Source organism: Dicentrarchus labrax, unplaced genomic scaffold (genome assembly GCF_905237075.1).
Source record: "Dicentrarchus labrax unplaced genomic scaffold, dlabrax2021, whole genome shotgun sequence".
Taxonomy (NCBI): Eukaryota; Metazoa; Chordata; class Actinopteri; family Moronidae; genus Dicentrarchus; species Dicentrarchus labrax.
In genome coordinates, this window is record NW_026136718.1 from 28,409,196 (window position 1) to 28,431,664 (window position 22,469).

Consider the following 22,469-nt stretch of genomic DNA (forward strand, 5'->3'; position numbering starts at 1 on the left):
GTGGATGGAGTTTGCTCAGGCCAGGTGAGATCAGGTGGTCGTGTATGGGAGGAAGATTGTATTGTTAACCCAAAGCATCCGTCCGTTGAGGAAGACCACGAGTCATGAGATTGAAACTCCAGAAAAAAACAGTAAGTAAACCTTGAGTTGATTTTTTTTTTTTTGGTCTGTCAAACTGTTTCCGGAGTCAAGAATGAACGTTCACACTCAAAAATAAATACCATCGAAAGGAAATGCAATCCTTTTCATGTCAAAGGAGGAGACACATTAGACCAACAGAGTCAGGGCAAAGTACGAGGCTAACTAAGAGAATAATGTGACTTTTCAGCATGGACGTCTCATTATACCTGACGCAACACCACTGCAACTGGTGTTGAACTCCACCTCCTTCTGTTGGAATGCTGTGTCACTGTAAAAAACAAACAGCCAAGCCACAGCTTGCATGTCTGAGGAGTCACAGGACGGAGTGGATGGAGGGGGCCTAGATTTCAGTCCTTTCTCCAGTAATCTAACACATTGTGCTTATTGAGGGGACACACGCGGCAGCCAAGCACAGGAAGCCGTTAATGTGCGAGTCAATTCAGCAGTAGGACACCTGCCATCGTCTCTGCATTGATTTCCATCTTATGCAGCAGACGGCACAATCGCCGCTCAAGGCAGGGCTTAGGAGTATGTGCATATATAGTATAGTGTGTATTTACTGTATGAGGACCAGATATAAAGCCAGTCGTCTTTACAATGGTTGAGTTCATCCTTAAAGTTTGGGTTTAGGATAAGGATTCAGTTTAAGCAATGTAAAGTTCTACATGTGTCTACAAGTGACAGTCGTAACTACACCAATATATGACAGCATCATGAATTAATTGTTTAAGAAATACAGGAAACTTATTTTATTGATGATAGAGTTATATGGGCAAATATAATCATCATGAATAAGCCTTAAATACCACATTTCCCATAATTATGGAACCTGGCTGCAGGGATTTGCTCCCATTCAGCCTCAACAGCACCAGTAAAGTCCAAAACTGATGTTGGCTGATCAGGTCTGGTTCAGTCAGCATTCTAGTTCATCCAAAAGGTGCTGGATGGGCTCTGAGCTGGTAAACAATTGGAAAATGATCCACATACCAGCCCCGATTGGTGGTTTCATTCAGGCCTGGTGGATTCTTCCAAATACCATTAGCAGCACTAGGAGGAGCCAGAGGAACCTGATTTTTTACAGATTATCTGTCTCATGTTCTACTGTCAGGATATAGTGAGTATAATATTTTATATTATTGTATAGTTTTCATATGACAAAAAATAGTTTGTATAAAAATGACCTACTGTATCTTCAAGGTAAATGAAGGCAACTATTTGAGAATTTGCAGGTCCTTAAAACAAACTTCTACCACATTTCATTTTTACTTCCTTCCCTCATGAGGTTGTTGGAATACTGTGGGTTTTCTGGTCATCTTTGCTTGACTAGTCAACTGACTCCATTACCTGATCTCTCCCACCTCACTTATCAGTCTCATTAGGAGTGTGTGTGGCTTGGGGACTGGCCAAACTACTGCGACATGGAAAGCAGAACCTGGAATCAAGGCTGTCCTCCTCCAAAAATGTTAATGCGCTTCCAAATGTCAAGAGGCCTCGAATATTAGAGCGTGACATTTAGCGCAGTGGAATTCAGCCTTGCTGCGGTGTCACCACTGCTGGGCAGATCCTCTCTCTTTCCATCCATCTGTCTATCTCCTGCAATTTCCCTGTCTTCAAATCCTGTCTTTTCAACAGTACCCTGTCCCTCTCTCTCCTAAATCAGTTTCCTCGTAGCGCGGGCAGATGCAGACGATTCTGATGTGAACAGATGAAAAGGGGAATAGAGGAAGATGTGGCCTTTATTATGTTGAGACTCCGCGGGCGCTGGAATGTGCGGAGAGATCCACCCGATGACAACGAGATGCACACTAACACAGAGATGTATAGAACACTTGAGGAAGGAAAAGGAGATGACAACAGTGTGGAGACGGAGGAAGGACAGAGGCAAGGTATAAGCAAGTTGCCGCTCAGGATGATCATGATTATCATTATGATGAAGATGATGATGACAGCAGTAACAGATGAACAAAGGACAGACGATGATGATCACAAAGACACCAGTGATGATGCTCTTGATGAAGAAGCGAGCACTGGATGCATTGCGGTTACCTGCTGGAAGAGACCTCCTGTTGGAAAGTCCCTGCAGGGTAAAGCGTTTCCGAGCGTTAGCAGCCGATTGGCTGGCTGAAGCATCAGCTGAGTGGGAAGGCAAGAAGGAGCAGGAGTTAGTAGCAAGGAAAGAAGAAGAAGTGTAGGCCTTTTTTCTCATTTTGAAAAATATACCAAACTGTTCAATGCATCAGTGATAAATGAAGAGCTTTGGCTGAATAAAATATCGCGCTAAGGGATAGGACAACAGTTTTATCACCATCATTTTTCTTATCAGTCAATATTGATATAAATATAAAAGAGAAAAGAGAAACTCTTAGAGGGGTTAGGGTAACTCTAATATATAATAAAACATATTCTAAATATACAAAAATAAAGAAAAAAACTTCCATCTTATCAGTATAAATCATGAAATGTTTGCAGCCATGGGAATGGGGTAGTGATGTTCATCAGTTAAAAGCCTTCATTTTCTGACTGTGTGTAGTGGCACCTTTTTAAAACTGGAAACTGCTTGTTCCAGTGGACACGTCTAAATCTGTGTTTGCAATTGTGCGCTTGCACTCTGCATGCTTTATTGGCTGATGATGTTCAGAATCAGAATCAGAAATACTATATTCATCCCCCTGGGGAAATTAGTTTTGCAGCCCATCACACCACCATCTCCCCACATTGTATGTCTATAAGCTGTGTGTGTGTGTGTGTGTGTGTGTGTGTGTGTGTGTGTGTGTGTGTGTGTGTGTGGTGGGAGTGAGTGTGAGAGAGTGTATTTTGGGCCAATGTGTTTAAACATTGAGTTAAAAAAATAAGAATTTCCCCATTTGGAATGAATAAAGTTAATCTTCTAATATATAACAACAATATATTTAGAAAATAGAAAAATATAAGAGTGTGTAAAAATATGTACATTATACTACATTATATAACAATATATAGAAAATAGAAAATGAGACTTTTAAATATGTATATTACAGTATATAACAGAAGTGTAATGAATAAATGAGTTAATTAATAATGATGGGTTCGAATAATGCTGAGAACTGGATCCCTGAATAGGTGTGCTTAAGAACAGTAACAACAGTATGTTGTGAGGTTATGGTGTTCCAGATCTTTTTTTAGCAACAATGCACACCACCAATCTGTCAGATTTTAAGTAGTCTCATCCACTTTGTAGCCAAACAGGGCTTTACGTAGGAAAACCGCCACCATCACCATCAAGGGTGCTTTATGTTTAAGGGTGGTGTAACTGAGCTCTTTTTGCCAGCACTAAGGGCCCTATCTTGCCGATCTGAAACGCAAGTATCAAACGCAAAACGCAAGTAGCTTTGTGGGCGGATCTAGGCGCTGTTGCTATTATGCCAGCGGGATAAATGACTCTTGCGCCCGGCGTAAATCTAAAATGGGTTGGTCTGAAGTAGCTACATTAGTCATAGGTGTGGTTTGGGCGTAACGTGCAATAAACCAATCAGAGCGTCATCTCACATTCCCTTTAAAAGCAGGCGCGCTTGTTCCATGGTAGATTGCTATTATAACGGCGGATTTGCCAGGCGCACGCCAGGAGCGGTTCACAGCCGAGGAGACCGACGTTCTCGTCAGGGCCGTAAAAGACCGAGAAGTGTCATTATTGACATGAAATAAATGTAACACAGCCATACAATAAATCAAAACAATGTAACGCAGCTCCGCAGGAAGAAGACCCTGGCCTCGGGAGCAGTGTGCCCGGGCCGAGCAGTGCGCAAGGGCGCCACTGACTTTAGACCAGGTTTTTCCTGGTCTGTGGCAGAATTGCTTTCTGAAACAGCAAAATAGCACCAGGGAACGTTTGCGCCGGAACACGCCTCCTCTTTTCGCTGAACCGCCCCCCGGAGCGCAAGTTCATTCCCTAATTTAAGGACGTGCGTCTGTGGAGGGAAAATTCCAATGTGCGTCGAGTGAAAAATAGGAATTATACAAGCGCCAGTGTACAAAGTCAATTGCGCTGAGTGCAAGATAGAGCCCTTAAAGTTTCCTCTGTTGGAGCACTGTCTCCTGTCTATGTATTGACTTTTATACTAAACAATAGCATGTGGTGTGTTTAGCTAGTTTACCAACTCTGCTGTACCTATTTTGGGAATCTGTCCCTAAAGAACAGCCATACAGTATGATTGATTTTAAATAAAACAATTGTTTTAACAGTGATGTGATTGAGGAAATGTGTTTAGGTTGTTTATTTTGCCCATCCCTACTGAAATATACTATAATATATAATAATAATATATAGTATTAAGTTAAAAATGTCCTGAAAGTGTCCACGGTCCTAAATAAGAGGGATGGAGAAGATGTCAAAACTAAATGCAACTTAGATCTAGTTGTTTCCAAAGTCCAAAGAAAAAACGGTTGGAAAAAATGTATTTTGACTGAAGGTCCATTTACTAGCAATGGCATCTCTTCCTCCGCAGACGGATTTTTCTCAGGTGTAACGGAAATGACTGTAACTCAGTAGTCATAGTTCCATAGTTACATCATGCTTAAGGTGACCATGAAAGGCTATTGAAGGGCTCAGATTAATCTCACATTAATTTACAAAACAATCAGAGGATGGGGTACATTTACACACACTATAGTTCCATTGTCAATACTGATGCCAGCTCCTGCAGGGGAGATGCAACTTAGTAGGATAAATGGTAAAAATGGAGATTGTGGCAAAAATCCTTGATCCGGAAACAGTCTGGGAGGAAGTAATGAGAACCATTTCACCCTTACTTAACAACTGCAGCTGAATTGCCCTTGAGCAAGGCAATCAACCCTGAATGGCTCGAGTGGAGCCACTCGATACTTCCCAATTGTGAGACGAGAGAGAGCGAAAAAGCGCGCACACACGTAAGAATATATCTGAAGAGAGGCAGAAGTAGCAGCATGTCAGCAGAAAAAGTCAGCAGCACAGAAGAGAGACACTAAGTGAAATCACTCACCCATTTAAACCTTCTGCTCATCCATGAAAAAGTTATTCAACATGAAGTCTCTGTAAAATACTCTCTGAGCCTCTCTTCCAGTATTCTGATCTGTACATCAGAGTGACTCATCTATTCCTGCTCCGTCTGTCCATCTGTGTGTTTGTCTGTCTGGGCTGACGGTAACAGTGACACATGCTGCTGTGGGAGAACGTTCAGAGCTCGTCGGCCAGGTTCAAGAGGGGTTGATGCTCTCTCTCGTAGACAAATATGTGTGTGTGTGTGTGTGTGTGTGTGTGTGTGTGTGTGTGTGTGTGTGTGTGTGTGTGTGTGTGTGTAAGTTTAATTTTCTGGAGTGTAGAGTAAGTGAACACGAGCCATTAAAGCTAACCATACTGTATACCCAACCCACAACTAATCTCCCTCCTCACCATAATGAAAGCCTACATGACAGTGAGAACAGAGCTGAGACCATGGCCTTTCCATTTCCCTACAACTGAAAAAAATTTTTTAAAAAATTTATTTTAACAAAAATAAAATTTTAAATTCTTTTTATCTTTACACATTTTCTAAGATCAGTCTTGCTCTATCTTAGAGGAAAAAAAAATGGCAAAAATTGGAGTAACTACACTTAAATATATAAATAAATAGAATCACTTAGAAAGCCTACAACAATGATAAAGAAAAGTTTGAATTCATTTCCATCCTTTTTTTTTCAAAGAGTCCCACAAAAATATTAAGCAGCTGGTAAAACAAATATTTATATAAATTCACTGGTACGGGTAAGAAATGAATGAAATGTAGGCAGAACTCTACTCCGGGTTGTTGTGGAAACCCACGCTCTGATGCACTTTCACTCTGGATTTGAGGTTGTTGGTGTGTGTAGCGGTCTGAGTGACTCAAAAGACACTCTGAAATCTGATATGAGCATCTAGAGCATCCAAACTGAGACGCATCTGTAGAAATCTGATTGGAATCGCATTTCAAACCACCTTTAAATGTGGCTTGGCTCGCATTTCATGTGGGTTTTTTTTTTTTTTTTGCTGTCCAGACTATATAAAATCAATCTGGATTCAATATTGATATGCCAAAAACAGATCTGGGCTGGCAGTCTGAACGAAGGCCTAAGACTATATATGCAGTTGCTAATAAAATGTGAAGAGAGGCAAAGAAAGACGCATGCCGTTCTAAAAAGTTAGTTACTGTAGCATATAGGGGGCAACTGATTATTGATGATGTATTTAAAAACCTTTAGTGCCAGATTGAAACACTTCATATCTGAACAAACAGACATGATATTTTTATATTTAGGTGTGATTTACAGTTTCCGTGGATGGATGTCATTATCTCAAACTGTCATATTCATCATCCATAAACCAGCTGAGTAATCACAGAAAAAAGATGCTCATTAAACTCCAAAACTTGCCTGAGAAGCATCACATTTTCTTTGAGTTTACTTTAGTATCAAAGTAATGCAGCGATAGTTCTCACAGGAACCGCTAATAGATCATTCGGCATACCTTTAATCGTGTTAATTAGCCGAAATGTAAATAAATAAAGACCAGATGGAGATCACAGTTAGACATCAGGTGTAAATGACTGATGAATCTAAAATCCTGCTCTCCAACAAATACAAACACACAGTGTCACATGTCTGGAGCCAACACCTCCTGAATAACCCGACAAATGAGGATGCGCTTGTGTTAGTCATCAGTGGGAAGCAGCTGATCAGTGCTGAGATGTCAGTAAAAAGTGTGTGTGTGTGTGTGTGTGTGTGTGTGTGTGTGTGTGTGTGTGTGTGTGTGTGTGTGGGGTGAGAAATATTACAGCCTAATACTAAAATCTAAAATTCAAACAGCGCTATTATTTTGGACCAATAATTCAACGTGTAGAGAAACAAACAGCCTGGGATGAGCGGTGAGACGGAGGGAGGGGAGTGATGAGGCAGCAGGGAGGGGAAGCGCGAGAAAAAAGGAGAAATTAGTTTACAGGAGAAGTGGAATGTTAAAAAGCAGTGGGTGGAGAAGAGACAAAGAGCAGAGAGAGAGGGGACGGAGAGAAAGAAAGTGGCAGGACAGGGTGACAGAGTTAAAGGAGAGTAAAAGAGAAAGTGACAGAGGAGGAAGAGAGAGAAAAGAGGAGGAGGTGTGAACGGATGTGAGGAGACAGGTATGGGTTTGGACAGTTGGTTTTATAATAGTGGCCAGACACCCATTTGAGAGGTGAGACCAAAAACAACAGCCACTGTCAACTGTCCCTAACCTTTACCTTCATACGAGCAGTGGGGACTGGAAGAATGTGTGTGTGTGTGTGTGTGTGTGTGTGTGTGTGTGTGTGTGTGTGTGTGTGTGTGTGTGTGTGTGTGTGTGTGTGTGTGTGTGTGTAGTGTGCAAAGCCAATTCTGAGTGAGAGCAGGGGTAGAGTGGAGAAGAAATGCATTAAGAAAGCAGAGACGTTAAGTATGTACAAGGGTACTTTCAGCTACTTAGAGCTTCTTTTGAACAAAATATGAAATCTGCATCTATTTTGACAAATGTATTAATCCACACTGACTCTGAAAGTACCTTCACAGCACATTTGTAAATTATGAGGTCTCTACTAAAATCACCTGGAAACCCCAGAGTGGATGGTAAGTCGTTTTCACAAAAAAATGTCGTTTTAAGTTAAGACGGCTTAAAGGTCCAGTGTGTAGCATTTAGTGGCATTTAGTGGTAATTTGTAACAGTCAAAGTTGTGAAATGTGCCTTTAAGATACTGTATTGCCTAGATGCAATAGAAACGTCATCAGACAGCGGCTAACCTGTCTCGTATTAGTTGAGCAGTACACCTGCTGTGAATTGATTTGCCTCTCAACTAAACAGTAACATTTGGATCATGTGTGGCTACTAAAATACCAGCCGTACACCCGGTCTTGATAAGGTTGATGTGTTAGTGATAGACGTCGAGTATTGTGGAAACTGTTACAAATTGCAGATGGCAACTTTGTCATTTCACCCTGCCCTTTCATGTGTGAAGGAGAACATACGGTGGCCACAAAACGTGCAAAAAACATGAACGTCCCTATCTACAGCCGGTGTTTGGTTTGTCCCTTGGAGTCCAGGGAAGGCGACCTGCTGCGTCTGTAGATAAAAACAGCTCATTCTAAGGTAACAAATATGCAATGATTCTTATTTTCAGGTGATTATACTCCAATGAAAACATACCTATGAATATTATATTCCATTTCTGCCAATAGATCCTCCTCAATGTTACACACTGGACCTTTAATGTAATTGGAGTCTGAGAATTAGCATTTGTCAGTGCCCTTGACCTCTGCACTGGAACGGGAGTCCCCAGGCACTGCAAAGTGGCTGCCCACTGCTCTAAACACTTTGGATGCAGAGAATGAATTTCCCTAACAGGATCAATAAAGGATAACTTTACTCTATGTCATTTTTTTCATTTGACTTATGACCCTTCAGGTGACTGAACAAGTGTCTTGACTCACAAACTTACTACACACCAGCAGGCACTGCAATTATGCTGCTGTATTCATCAATATACTGACTGCTTACTATGGATTAACCTCAAAAGTCTCTCAGATAAACCTAGTCTGAAATAAACTGAGACAGATGTGTCACCTTTATAATGTAATTACACAATTAAAACTGGTTTGACACTTGTGAAAGTGTCACTGAACGATTGAAACTATTATAACTTTTATTCACCAGGTTCAACCAACTCAGGTGATAAACTTAGTTTGTGGTATTCCAGATCCTTGTTAGCCTGTTTACAACAACGCATGGGACTAATTTGTTCCATGTCAGATTTTAAGTAGCCTGAGTCTCATCAACTTCATAGTTAAACAGGGCTGTAGAGATGGACTCTGTGACCTTAAAGCTCTATCTAACCAGGTGTGCAACAGTTTTAAGTTAAACCTCAGACATAGGGTGCTTTAGTGCAGGGGCATGTCCAGTAACGGGCTCTGTAATAAAGCTAGAATGAAGATACTGGTGTAAGTAGATTAACTAATGCATTAGTTGTACCAACCATGTCATGCTAGCACTGGAAGGGGGCTCAATACTGCTGATGAATTGGGAATGAGTGGAAAGCTCAGACACATACTTCATGCACCTCTGCATAAGTCACTGTGCCCCACTTGTGTCACCTCAGGGAAAGAAGTCTGGACACGCCCCTGCTCTGGTGGTGTTCATGCTTCCTACAAGGCACAGACACTGTGTTCGGACTGTAACCACTGAGTGAGGACACAGCAATGCAGTTTAAAACACTTCTGATTTTTGAATCTGATTAACGTCTTTTGGCTATCCAAGGTATAAAAGCTCAAGCTCATGACTTAGCCTTACGGCAATGTTGTCTATATGGTTGTGCATTCTGGTTTGGCATCTGAAGCTTCATCAAGTAAAAACAACCCCTGTTTTCTTCCTGTTTACGTCTCACAGTCAGCTCAGAACTATTCTGTCCACTGAGCAGATGGGTGGTTGTGATGGTGTTTCTGACATCAGTCACCCCGGTGAAAACTGTGTGCCTGGCACCCGCTGCTGAGTCTTCAGCACCCCGGGATAGCTGTACAGCTGAAAGGATGGCTGGTTTGTGGATTAAACAGACGTCCGCTTCAGCAGTGCTCGTCCGCCTCCAATGTCTTTATTGTGGTTTAAATTTAGAGTAAGAATTTCTAGTCTCTGTAATAACATGTTTCACTGCTTTAGTAGAAAATACATGAGTTTTGCTATATAGTTAAAAGAATGATTTGTGTTGATTTGATAGAAGCAATCTAAAAAGACAAGGATGTATAAAAGGAGGGAGTTGGGTAGCAAGGCTGTAGAGAAAGAAGTGATAGATAAATAAACAGGGATGGAGGGAAGACTGATGGAATTAAGGGAAAAAGGAAGGAAGGAGACAAGGTGGTTCCCTGAAGATGACTGTGGAGGAGACCTCCTGTCGCCCTGACTTAAGTCTTGGATTCACTGCACCCACACACACACACACACACACACACACACACAAGCTCTGGTCAACACAACCGTTGCTGATAGACTGTTGATATTCTCACTCACTGGAAAGTAACACCGAGGGCTTTCTCACAAGCGTGAAATCGTACCTGTTATCTTATCCCCACTGTGGTTGACAACAGTGTTTGTGCTGTGTGTGTGTGTGTGTGTGTGTGTGTGTGTGTGTGTGTGTGTGTGTGTGTGTGTGTGTGTGTGTGTGTGTCCTCCATCGTTGCATGCTTTTGGTCTGTGTGCACAAGGGTTGATAAGTAGTTTTTTGGAGATTGTGTGTGTGTGTGTGTGTGTGTGTGTGTGTGTCTGTGTCTGTCTGTGTCTGTGCACACAGAAGTACAGCATCCAGTCTTGGATGAGATTGTGTGTGTGTGTGTGTGTGTGTGTGTGTGTGTGTGTGTGTGTGTGTGTGTGTGTGTGTGTGTGTGTGCGCGCGTGTGTGCTGTCTCACCTGGCCTATTGCGTTTTGCACTATGCTGCCACAGTAAACTTAACAGTGGTTGCAATCTGCAACCTAAATGGTTCACACTTTGTTCTCTCTTTACACTCACTCCAGAAGGGAATGGCACCTGTTTGATCCTCAGAATCAGAACAAAAGAAAAGAATGAACAGAGTTCATTCCAGTTGGATCTGTTCTAAGGTAACTCTCACCTCTCTTCTGCCTCATATTAGGGCTGGGGTTGGTCCTCCTGAATCCTGACTCTGGACTTGACGAATCAGACTGTCTCAGCGCCATCTTACGCACATTCCTATTGGATCAGAGGGACAGGTAAAACCGGTGTGAGCCAATGAGATGGCTAATGCAGAATGTCCCCATTATCTTCAAGTTCCCCATCTGACGTTGTAATACAGGATGTTCTGACAAGTGCAAAGTTTAAGATCCGTTTTTATTTTAGCTTTTTCATCAAGTCACTTTGTAGATGGAGTTGGCGGCTCACCTCATGGGGGCCCCGAAGATGTTGAGCTGGCTGGCTTCTGTAAACACAAGAGGGATATCTTCAAACAAATATTGTTTCTTCAGTACTTTCTACAATGATCCATATGACTGCTACAGAAATGATTTATGTGAGCATGATCTGATCTGCCACCTCAATGATTAAGGTCTCAGGAAGTTTAAACTACTTGGTTAAGGTTAGGAAAAGATTGGGAATTGGTTAAAAGAACCAAAGCAGAGAGTAGAACTGCGGATGCTGGTGTCCCCGTTGTCACCTTGTGCACTACGATGTGCTGGAGGGTTAAAACGTTACAATAGCTGATTTAAGAAGCCACCAGCCATCAAAGATTCCTTGGCCAATATCCTTCTCCCAAGTATTTTAACCCTGCTCACAGTGTGTAATATATATTTATAACATTTTGACTGATGCCCCAAACTGTACATCCAACTTATTAACAGGGTTTCAACCTGATAAATGTAAGACTTTACTCAAGTAAAAGTACAGATACTTGTGTAAGAAAATACTCAGGTAAAAGCAGAAATACCAATTCTTTACTCAAATAAAAGTGAAAAAGTACAGGCTCTGATATGTACTCAAAGTATGAAAGTCAAAATTACTCTCTCAAAATGGCTGACACCTCCCACTCCTCCCATAACCTCTTTGAGTCACTTCCCTCTGGCGGAAGGCTGCAGTCCATCTGGACCAAAACCTTCGTTACAGTTATGTGCATCTCTTGGATTATATCTTGCACATTGCAAATATAATCTATGCATCATACTGTGAACTTGCACATTCCCTGGACAATATTTTGCACATCCCTGCAAAAACTGTGCAACCTACTTGGCAATACAACGGATTCTGATTCCGAAATAGGGTTGAGTCTCCCTCTCTGGTCTGTCATCTTGTTACTTTGTTACGTCTTTTACAGTGTTTTCGCCAAGTTAAGTCTGTCATGTATGACATGAACCAGTCTTGATGTTGGGAAGGCGTGCAATGATGCAAAAAAATTTACAATAATTGATCATGCCCCTCAAATGAATTAAAACTAAAGTAAAGTATTTGTTGGTTCAAGGTGAGTCCCCACAGGACAAGAAATTGAATCATAGAGAAGAACATACAGCACAGGACCGGATACAAAAAGATCTAACACTACTGTTTTTCTGATCAGCTGTGAAATGGAAAGTTATGGCTTTCAGGCTGTTTCTGACACCAAAAAGCCTCTCTGACCCTTCCCTCTACCTTCCATTCTAACATTTCTGAGCTATTCTCAAACTGCTGTGTCAACTCCGTAAGCTGTTTTATTGGCCCGAGAGAAATCACTTTGTGGCACTATAAAGAAAGAAGGAGACATCCCGACACTGAAGTCACCGGGCATACAACTTTAGATATCACCCCATATCTAAACAAGAGGCTTCTCATAAATGCAACGTTAACAAATCCGGCCCGCCACAGGATTCTGCTGCGTGACAGGAAATCTCTGCAGAAGAATCTAGTAAAATAAGTGCAGACAGTGAGGCGCAGCCTTGGCCGAACGCATAGCTCACATAAGTGAAATACCAAGCTCTGTGAATGATCTGGCTTGTCACCCCCTGTTCCAAGCAACCGATGAACCTGTCGCAGAAATGCCGACTCAGCACGGAGCCATTACACATGCTCCAAATATTGTACTCAGCAAAAGGGGTATATTTTTTCATCATGGGTCTTGTGATGTTTTATTCATAAAGGTTGGTCACACTGAGGTGTAAGAGGAGAAGCTTAGCAGGAGGAGGAAGAGGAGGAGAAGGAGGAATGAGGAGTAACAGTTACACACACAGCCTGGCAGTGTCAGCTTGTTAATGTGAATATGAAAAACATGCAAAACTGCAGTTCCTCAAAGGGCCACTTGAGGCTGGCTCAAGCAGTGAGTCAATCCCCATATTTAAAAGCCCAACTTTACATCAGAAATAAACATGTTTACAGCCTGGTTTAAAGAAACAGTTTGGTCTCTATAGCTAATTTCCCCGTTCATGACAACGGTACACCTGTTTAGATTTCATTAGTTATTATTATATTAAGTTTTATACAAAATTATTATTTACACCTGATTATTTCACAGATTATCTGTCTCATGTACTACTGTCAGGATATAGTGAAAGTTTCAGTGAATATGACAAAAAATAATATGTATAAAATTACCTACTGTAGATTTAACTCTTTAGAAATGTTAAAAAAAGGGGGCGGCAGTAGCTCAGTTTGTAGGTACTTGGCTTGGGAACCAGAGGGTCGCCGGCTCAAATCTCACCTACCCTAACCCTATCCCAAGAAACTGCTCATGGGGTGCCGCTAACGTGGCAGCCCATCACTCCACCATCTCTCTCCCTGTTGCATGTCCACAAGTGCATGAAGTGTGTATTTCAGCCTGTGTGTGTGTGTGTGTGTAAGAATAATAAATAAAAAGAGTGAAAAGAAGAATTTCCCCAATAGGGGATTCTTCTTCTTCATGTATGGGTGACATCACAAAGACTATGGCAATTTTTCAACAACAATTTCCTCGGGCCTCTAAAAAGTATTCTCTTACATTCATCTGTGAAGGAAAAGGGGTCACAATCCAAAAAGGTTGGGAACCCCAAATATTTAAACTGTTAGTTCCGCAAATCTTTCTTGGAGTACATCTTTTGGACACCATTTTGCACATTTTAAATATTGTTACACTGCAGACTGTGAACTTTTGCTCATTTCCGAGTGAATACTTCCAGTTTATACTTCCTTCTTTACATTTCTTTTCACATATTGTACATATTTTATATTTTATGTTTTATTTGTTTTTTTAAAAATTTGAGTAAATCCATACGTGTATGCAATCCCTACATCTCCCTTATGCAGACTACTTAGCACAGTGAAATAGTTGGCTGAATAAGTAATTATTAAGTAAGTACCTCATATAAGTTATATTTATTTTTATGTTATTTTCTTTTTACATTTTCATGCTGTATAATAACAATTATTCTGCTGCAAGCCCCCATTTCCTCCAGGAGATCAATAAACCATTAAGATCTCATCTTGTCTCATTTTCTTATAGCATTAAAAAGAAGGTGCTTCATGAGTTGGTGATGCATGCATCAACACAAAACTGCTGAATATTTTGTGATGCGTTTCAGATCAGGCTATGCCATGCAGCCTCAAGCTCTCTGAATGGAGCTGACAGTCTGGAGCAGTGACTATGGAGTGTAAGAGGGAGCCTGGTACTGTAGAATAATATTTATCTTTATTATAGATGCATCCATTTTGTATTTAATGCCAATCCTCTTAACCAAGAGTGTGCTCAGTGTGGGAGGAAACATTCGCGATCTGCATTAAAGCCTTTAAACGTTCAACTCAAGGTTACTAAGTAGAGCCCCTGTAGAGTATCGCATGTAGTTTCAATGTCAACTCAAACAAAGTTGTCAAAAGTTTATATAATTACATGATAAAACAACCAGGGCTGTGTATTGGCAATAATCTGGGATCTAGGAAAACTGTCATATAAAGAACAACCAAAACAATGGGGTCAACATTTCTGTTTATCAGTTTAGATTTCTAACATTGCGGTTTGGGGGTTTAAACACAAAAATCGACACAGAGGTTTTGAGAATCAATACAATATCACAAAACAAAATATTGCGACACTCAAGTTTATCAATCTAAAAGGAAAATTTCTGATTATTTTCAACGACTGGTATCTATTATTGTGTATAATATAATGATGCAGGAATATTGGCTCAGCAGACCCTGTTTGGTCTACAATTCTAGTCCAGTTCCCCAAATTACATACAAATCTAACCAAGCGGGTAGATGAGTTTTACTTTTAGACTTTTGTCCACCATTCTTACTGGTAACAATAACACTATAGTCACCAAGGTAACTGCTTCGATGTGGCAAGAAACACAAGATCCAAACATCTGTTACAGACCGGCAAGTAGTCACTTTGGTCTACTTGCCATTGTTGTGCGTACACACGTGTGATGTGCCAGTGTTTTAGATGAATTGGGCAAAAGCCGTCAAGGTCAGTAGGACCAGACAGACAACATACATAGTGGTGCTCCTGACTTTGCTGCAGTTTTGTGCACAGCGGGGGTTGGAGGTACTGGGTGCTGTGACGTCAGATGGCTGATGGCACTAATAAGCCACCAAACCGCTTTGAGGCTCAGTCTGGATCACTCTGCGGCTGAAAGTGCTCCTGAGCTGCCTCAGCTCAGCGTAGGGGGGATGAGAGGGGTTTTGTAAATTTTTTGTGAGATGTATTTTTATAAATCGCATGTACTTTTATGACAGGGTGCACCTATGGTGAAAACGAAGATAAATTTCCACTTTGTGGACAATAAAGTTTTCCTATAATGTGGTTAAGCAGTTGGCGGTTGACTAGTTGTGTTTCTTGCTCCAACGCGCTTCTTTTTAGTGATGTCCCCACATTCCGAGATATCAGCAATGACTTTGGTGAGAACAATATTATCATTACTAGTAGACACAATGACCAATAGTATGAAAATAAAACTCGCAGGGAGACACTACAGGTTAACAGGGTAAAATGATCACTATCTATACTATAGATATCACTATGAAACCTCCCCAGTTGATTACTTACATTAAGACAAGTTTTCTGAAATTGAGTTTAGATATGCAGCAGAGGCATTATCTAGTGCTAACTTTTTTGAAATGCACAGATGCAAATAGACAAAATGAACACCTACCTATTTGTATTTTGGCTGTTTTCTTTCCACTAGTCTAACAGAATTTTTTAAAAGGGGGGGAAAAAAACCCCGCCCTTATATTTTTTTTTTCCCCCAAAAAATTTTAAAAAATACCTTTTCCCTTCCCCCCCTCCTTGATCATTACATCCCCCCACCCAAACCCTTCTTTTGCCCCCTCTTATCCAAATTCAGGAACCACTGGGGCCTAGGCAAAGATAGTCAAAACCACCACTCAGTTCCTCTTACATCCCCAACCCCTCCATCCATTCATCGATCCGCCAACCACCTTCATTCCTCCTACCTTCAACACATCCATCCTCCGACCTCATCCATCCCTCAGTCCTGGGAAAACTCAAACCATGTTTTTCCCTCAAACCTATCTTCATGCCTCATCCCTCGAACTCCTTCATCCTCGAACCTACCCCACCCCTCATCCCTCAGAACCACATTGGTTCACATTTGTTCATTATGTGCATTAAAGTTTTTTTTTTTTTTAAATATTTTTTTTTTTTTTTTTTTTAAAAAAAAAAAAAAAAAAAAAAAAAAAAAAAAAAAAAAAAATAGGAGGGGGAAAAAAAATTTTTTTTTTTATTTTTTTTTTCTCCTCTCAAGTCAAGTGTGAAAGTTCAGCCTTGACCCTGGAAATAGATCATGGATGAACTTTCATTTAGCAGCTTTTTAAGCATCTTGTGGTCTTCACTAGAGTTGGCTCAGTTGTCATGGAGATGAGGTTGAAAGTTCCAGAAAAAGTAAGTGAGTGGACCTAAAATGATTTGGTGAAAAGGCCCACCTTTTAATAAACTGCCATGTTCCTTTAAGCTGTCCATTATTACCTAATGCATCTCTCTCTCCCTCTCTCAGCACACAGAGCTGAAATGACTGCAGTTCCCCTTCATCCTCCTCCTCCTCCTCCTCCTCCTCTCAACCATGCTTTCTCCTCACACCTGCCCCTCCCTCCTTTCACGTCCGTCCCTTCGTTCCCTCAGTGCTGCCTCTCATCCTCCATCTCCACCCTGAAAATCTCTTCTCTCTCTCTCTGTCTGTCTTTTTGTCTCTCGCTACCCATCATTCATCAGCCCTCTTCTCTTGTCTCCCCATCACTTTCAATCCCCTCCCTCTCCTTTTCCCAGACCAATTTCATTCTCTCGCTCTGTCTTTCCTCTACCGTCCTTACATGGAGTCAGAGGTGTAAATCACACACACACACACACACACACACACACACACACTGGCTGCACTGGACCGTCAGAGCCCTCTACAGCCCCTGCTCTCCAGGCTTCATGACAGGGTTGTTATTAGTCATTCTGCTCACACACACACACACACACACACACACACACACACACACACACACACACACACACACACAGACGGGTTGTCAGACGGGCAGAGTGTGCGGCTCACAGATGGTGGTTTTCCTGTCAGTCAGGACCACAGAGTGGAACTGTGGACAACTGATGCTTACTGGTACAGAGAGGGTGTGTGTTGCTGTGTGTGTAAATTCATATATGTTTGAGGATTTATGTTTCTGTGTTCTTTACTCTAGACTACACTGTTATTAATAACATTGTTTTCTTATTTATTAATTGTTTAATTTATAAAATGTAAGAAAATTGTGGAAAAAAATAATATTTCTTTGTTTCCTAGAGCCTGAAGTCATGTTGGTCAATTAACAGTACAAATAAATTACTTAAATGATGACTCAATTATGCATTGTTGCATTATATACACTGTAATGTGATATGTTATTTTAACTAAAAAATTGTTGAAACGGATTACATGGAAAATTTTAAGTTAAAGTTTAAAAAAAAAGATTATTGATTAAGCAGATTTTATTAGTAATTTTAAGTGACACTAACTTGCTACTTGATCAAGAATTTTTCTTTAGAAACTTAAGTTGATTTTACTTACTTATATTTTCTATGTAATCAGTTTAAACCATTTTTTGTGAAATTGAATTATATTTACACTGTATAATATAATATAGGTTTATGTGTATCTTTTTGACAGAAAACCTGTTACAAACTGGATATGAAGTTTGCTAGATGTAAGCATACAAGGAAAGGAAGGAATGAAGTTGCATTATGGGAAATGTAGGATACTGTGTTTTTGAAGCTTGACACATACTAAACGTCAGGATATCCTTGCTTCTTTAATTTGGACCATTTCTTTATGTTTCCCACAACTTTCAGGAGGTGCTATAAGGTGTTTGAGTGTACATTTTATGTTAATTATTGAAATTATGCTTTAATAAATGAATTATTTTAGCACAGGCACACATGTATTACCATTTCATTTCACTTTTTTAATGGGCTTTTGCTAGCAGAAGATTTATTTTAGGTTTTAGATTATTTCATTCACAGTTAGGCATTCTTTGGAGGAACCACAATCCTGTATTTCCTGAGTACAGTAGGTTCTGCTATATGCAACCCTGTCTCCAATTATGTTTACAACGAATTTGAAAGAGAAACAAACTTTTTGTCAGAAACGTAATGTAGCCTGTATTATGCTTTGTTTAATCAGCTTAATAAGGAAAAAGTAACATAACACAAAACGTTGACATTGAAGGTATCAGTAGGAAGTTCACTGACATATTGTATATTTAATTTGTTTAGCGCCAAAACATCCAGTTTTGCAGTATCCACTCATGGCGACTACAGCATTATTAAACTTTTTTTATGGTTATGTAAAGTCCTTACACTTTAGTCACTGGAAAAATGTTGCCTGTGGACATAAACCAGGCAGCAATAACATTCTACAAAAGCCCTGACTGCCAAGTCCGAAAAGTCTGATCTAAATTGTTTTCTTTCCTAGGTTTATGGCATAACAACAGGCCTCTCTAAATTACTTTTTTAATTTTTTTAATTAAATTTTTTGTTGTGTGTGTCAGATCAATTGTTTGTTGTTGTAATACTCTTTTCCGCCACAAAGGGCTGAAGTGAATCTCTACCCAATGTTCTGAAAAGGACTAAAAGCATTCATGTTTTTTTCCAGGTGAGTTTTAATTTCTCCATGCAGTTTAAACACAAGGTACATATAGCTAACACACAATAAATTACCCTGTAAAAAAGTTACTAACTAAATATTGTAACTTCATGAGAAAAAAAACAAAATGATTAAAAAATTAAGGAACATTGAAAGATAATCTTAGAAAAACCTTTTTCTTCCCAAAATGGAGAAAATGGTTCATTGTGCTTTCAGGGCTTCCATACGGTTCTCACCACAACATGATTTGGAAAACAAATTACGACTATATAAATGTAATTTGCAAGTGACTGGGTTGACCACTGTATATGCAATGTACTGTTTATGTGCACGTCAGCAGTGGACTGTGATTGTATGTTGTCATTAAATTGTTTTTCTGTCTGCAGTTTGGTATGAGAAAGAGGACATTTCACTGACTTGGAAGTCAGTACAAGAGAGTGACAAGCCTATCTCCAGATTGCAGCAAAGGATAACTCCAAGATGTGCTGATAGATACCAGTGTTGACAAGAAAATCTTCATGATAACAGAGAGAAATTGAGTTGTGGCAGCAGGGAACAAAAAAATTATAGAGCCACAGTATGGGAAAAATGGAATAGAAAATCAAATAAATAGTACATGAAGATTTATTGAAAATTCTTTATAGACATGTGCCTGAGACGTACAGTGTGGGAAAATGACTCCAGAACTATGGAGATGCAATGAAATAGCAGCAATAGCAACATGTGTGACTAGAAATTCATTGTTCCTGTGTATGTATGTATGAGGTTACCTGTGTACTGTCTAACAGATGTATGGATTTATACAGTACAGACACGTGCCTGTCCTTTGTTGAAACTGATGAAAATACACAAGTAAGGAGATATTCTCAAGTGCATAAGTACGTGTGTGTGTGTGTGTGTGTGTGTGTGTGTGTGCGCGCGCACGCGCGTACATACCTCTGCATGCCTCTAGCTGGCCTGTGAGAACTTTACGAATCTCTGACACCCACATATTTTTCACATCCATGGAAGGAGCCTGGGGAAGAATACGCACACACATACATCAAGCAACACGTACAACAAAAGCCTCTTAACACTAATGCTGTTTTTCTGAGTGTTAAAGCGTTCAGTGGGGGAGCTGTGTGGTGCAACACTGCCCCCAAGGGGAGGATTGTGGGAAAGATCACTGGAAGCCTCCCATGCAGTGTCTATGACAAAATGAAATATTAACTGGAACTTTTTAAAAGTTTTTTCAGTTTTATGATATTTTCATTGATACCATAAAACTGGTAAAAAATAACCTTACACACAAAATATTTATGATTAGATATATAATTTTAATATCTGTGTTAATTTACATCAGCAGGTTTTCAAATTAAGCTTGTTCTGGTCCATTTGCAAATATACAATAAATGTATTCTCCCTGACAAGACAAGAGTATTACATTAAAAACTCTTCCATATGTGAACATCTTTAAAAGCAGTACTGGAATAAGTTCAACAAATACTCAGTTACAAGTCTTAAACCCTATTAAAGTAAAAGTACAGAAGCATTATGAGCAAAATGTACTGCAGGTATCAAAAGTGAAAGTACTCATTCTACAGTAAAATGTCCCCTGGGACTGATGTATGACTATATGAAATTATTAGACTTTTAATACTGATGAATCAATGCAGCACTTTACTGTTAGCTAGTTTATCTACTTACATTGGGCCCCTCCAAAGGGTCACCAGATAAATCTGATGGGTCATCAGATGACCTAATATTTGCTGTTTTGTTCTGAAATACTAAAATTTGGCCTCAAACAGTTAGTGAAATGACACCATGTGAGAAATATCCTTTTGGCTCCAACCAGATACTGTTTATGCGTTCCAAATGTTTAGGCACCACTGTTTTAAGCTTAACAATGCATTTCATTTCATAAGCTAAAATCTGTAAGCCCTGTAAAGTAACTGCATCTGACAAAGAAATGTAATGGGGTGGAAGTATAAAGCAGAATAAAATGGATATGCTCAAGTACAAGTATAATATTTTAACCTAAGAATAGCTCTTGAGTAAATATAATTAGTTACTTTTAACACTGTTTAAGCGGATGAAGCTCAACACAAAGCACTGAGGAAAGGTTTGCATCAACGTACCTGAATGATGTAAACCTCCTCTCTGCCATTGTACCACACTTCAAACTTCTTGCAGTCACCTTTGACGTTCTCTGTGATCCCCACGGAGCTCATCTGGACAAAGACAGTAGGCCAGAGAGACTGTGAGACGCAGCAGACCTTTATCATCAGGCAGCAATGAATGAAAAGTTTTAAAAATGAACATGACACAAAATAACCCAAAAACTTGACATGTGCAGATTAGCTTGTTCCCCAGAGCTAAAATATTTATTTGGCCACCAACCAAACACACACTTCAAGCCCTCTGTGCAGTGTGTATGTATTATGTTGCCTTGAAGTTTCCATAATAAGTATAGTGCTCATAGAAGACTAAACTTTAACTAAGCCAACCTGTGCAAACCTGTGTGAAACAGCTCCACTGGATTTGCTGTTGTCAGTTAATTTGTAGGCAAAAAAGAATATATGATACACATTGTCAGCACAAAATAAACTTAAATTATTCCAGGATGAGGCTGGCAATATTCTGTATCTTTCTTATTGTCAGAAATTCCCATGAAAAGACCAGAACCAACAATGAATACATATTACTGCATGCTACTAACAAGTATAGTGATTGTATCAAAGCCTTAAATATATCTTCTTCTTCTTCTTCCTGTACCACAGAGCTCCATTGTTGTCCAAAAACTAGTAAAAACACATCAATGAGCCACACTGTTATACCGGGTGACATGTTCCTTCATTACCATGAAAACACACACACACACACACACACACACACACTGTAGTCTATTTAGACTTACTCCCACATGCTGAAAATGGCCTACTACACCACTATGTATACTAATCTGCCGCTGAAAATAGTCCCAAACAAAAGCATTATTTCCTCCTAATGTTTGCTAAAAAACTACCATTTAAAACACATTCAAACTATATAGTTATGGCTTCAGCGTATGACACTCACACAGGGTAGGGAAGTCACATAGTGTCGAGAGCAGGACTAACACAAGACTGGGTAATAATAGTCTCATAATTTGTCAGGATGCAGATAGAAATCTGTTCATTCTAATAGTAGCTAAGTAAGTGAAAGGAGCTTTGCTAATTGCTCATTCAGCGGTTTCATTGCTGCATCATTTCATTACTGCTGATTCTCAGGTCACAGGCTGTGGATTTCAGTACATCTGAGGTCATTACAACACAGACAGAAATACAAGCATGATATACTGAGCTGTTTTGCTGAACAAAAAGGAGAAGTGATTGAATTTCTTTCATACTTGACTTCCTTTGCGACTCACTTTCTGTAGACTTGTTTGGATAGGAACTTGAGGAGCTGTGCAGCATATTTATCAATGACAGCTCCAGTTCCCCAGGGCTTTACAGGCAGAAATGTCAGCAATCCACTGCTGGTAAAGAACAGCATTTGTTTACATGCCGTGAGAAACAGCTTGTACAGTTAGCGAGTGAAAATGATTTAGTTCAACTCGAAATGTGGTGTTGAATAATCCTTCATAATAATACTTTTAGATTGGGCTATTTTTAACTGAAAGAACCCCTCCAGACATATAATAAGATTAGGGATGTCCGATAATATCGGCCCTCCGATATTATCGGCCGATATTCACTAAAAATGTAATAT

General features: G+C 39.9%; 1 protein-coding gene across 8 annotated transcripts in view; it reads right to left on the reverse strand.

The window, feature by feature from the left end:
• Window positions 1-22,469, reverse strand: part of mcf2l2 (MCF.2 cell line derived transforming sequence-like 2) — a 134,424-nt gene that overhangs the window by 24,116 nt on the left and 87,839 nt on the right. For 5 of the 8 annotated variants that reach the window (XM_051377753.1, XM_051377756.1, XM_051377751.1 and 2 more), the window contains exons 24-28: window positions 20,858-20,950; window positions 19,677-19,755; window positions 11,053-11,089; window positions 10,766-10,863; window positions 2,188-2,274 (exon numbers count right to left, since the gene is read on the reverse strand). In XM_051377753.1, coding sequence (XP_051233713.1) covers window positions 2,188-2,274; window positions 10,766-10,863; window positions 11,053-11,089; window positions 19,677-19,755; window positions 20,858-20,950 — 394 coding nt within the window. The remainder of the gene's footprint in view (window positions 1-2,187; window positions 2,275-10,765; window positions 10,864-11,052; window positions 11,090-19,676; window positions 19,756-20,857; window positions 20,951-22,469) is intronic. The other 3 variants (XM_051377754.1, XM_051377757.1, XM_051377758.1) reach the window with 1 other exon arrangement.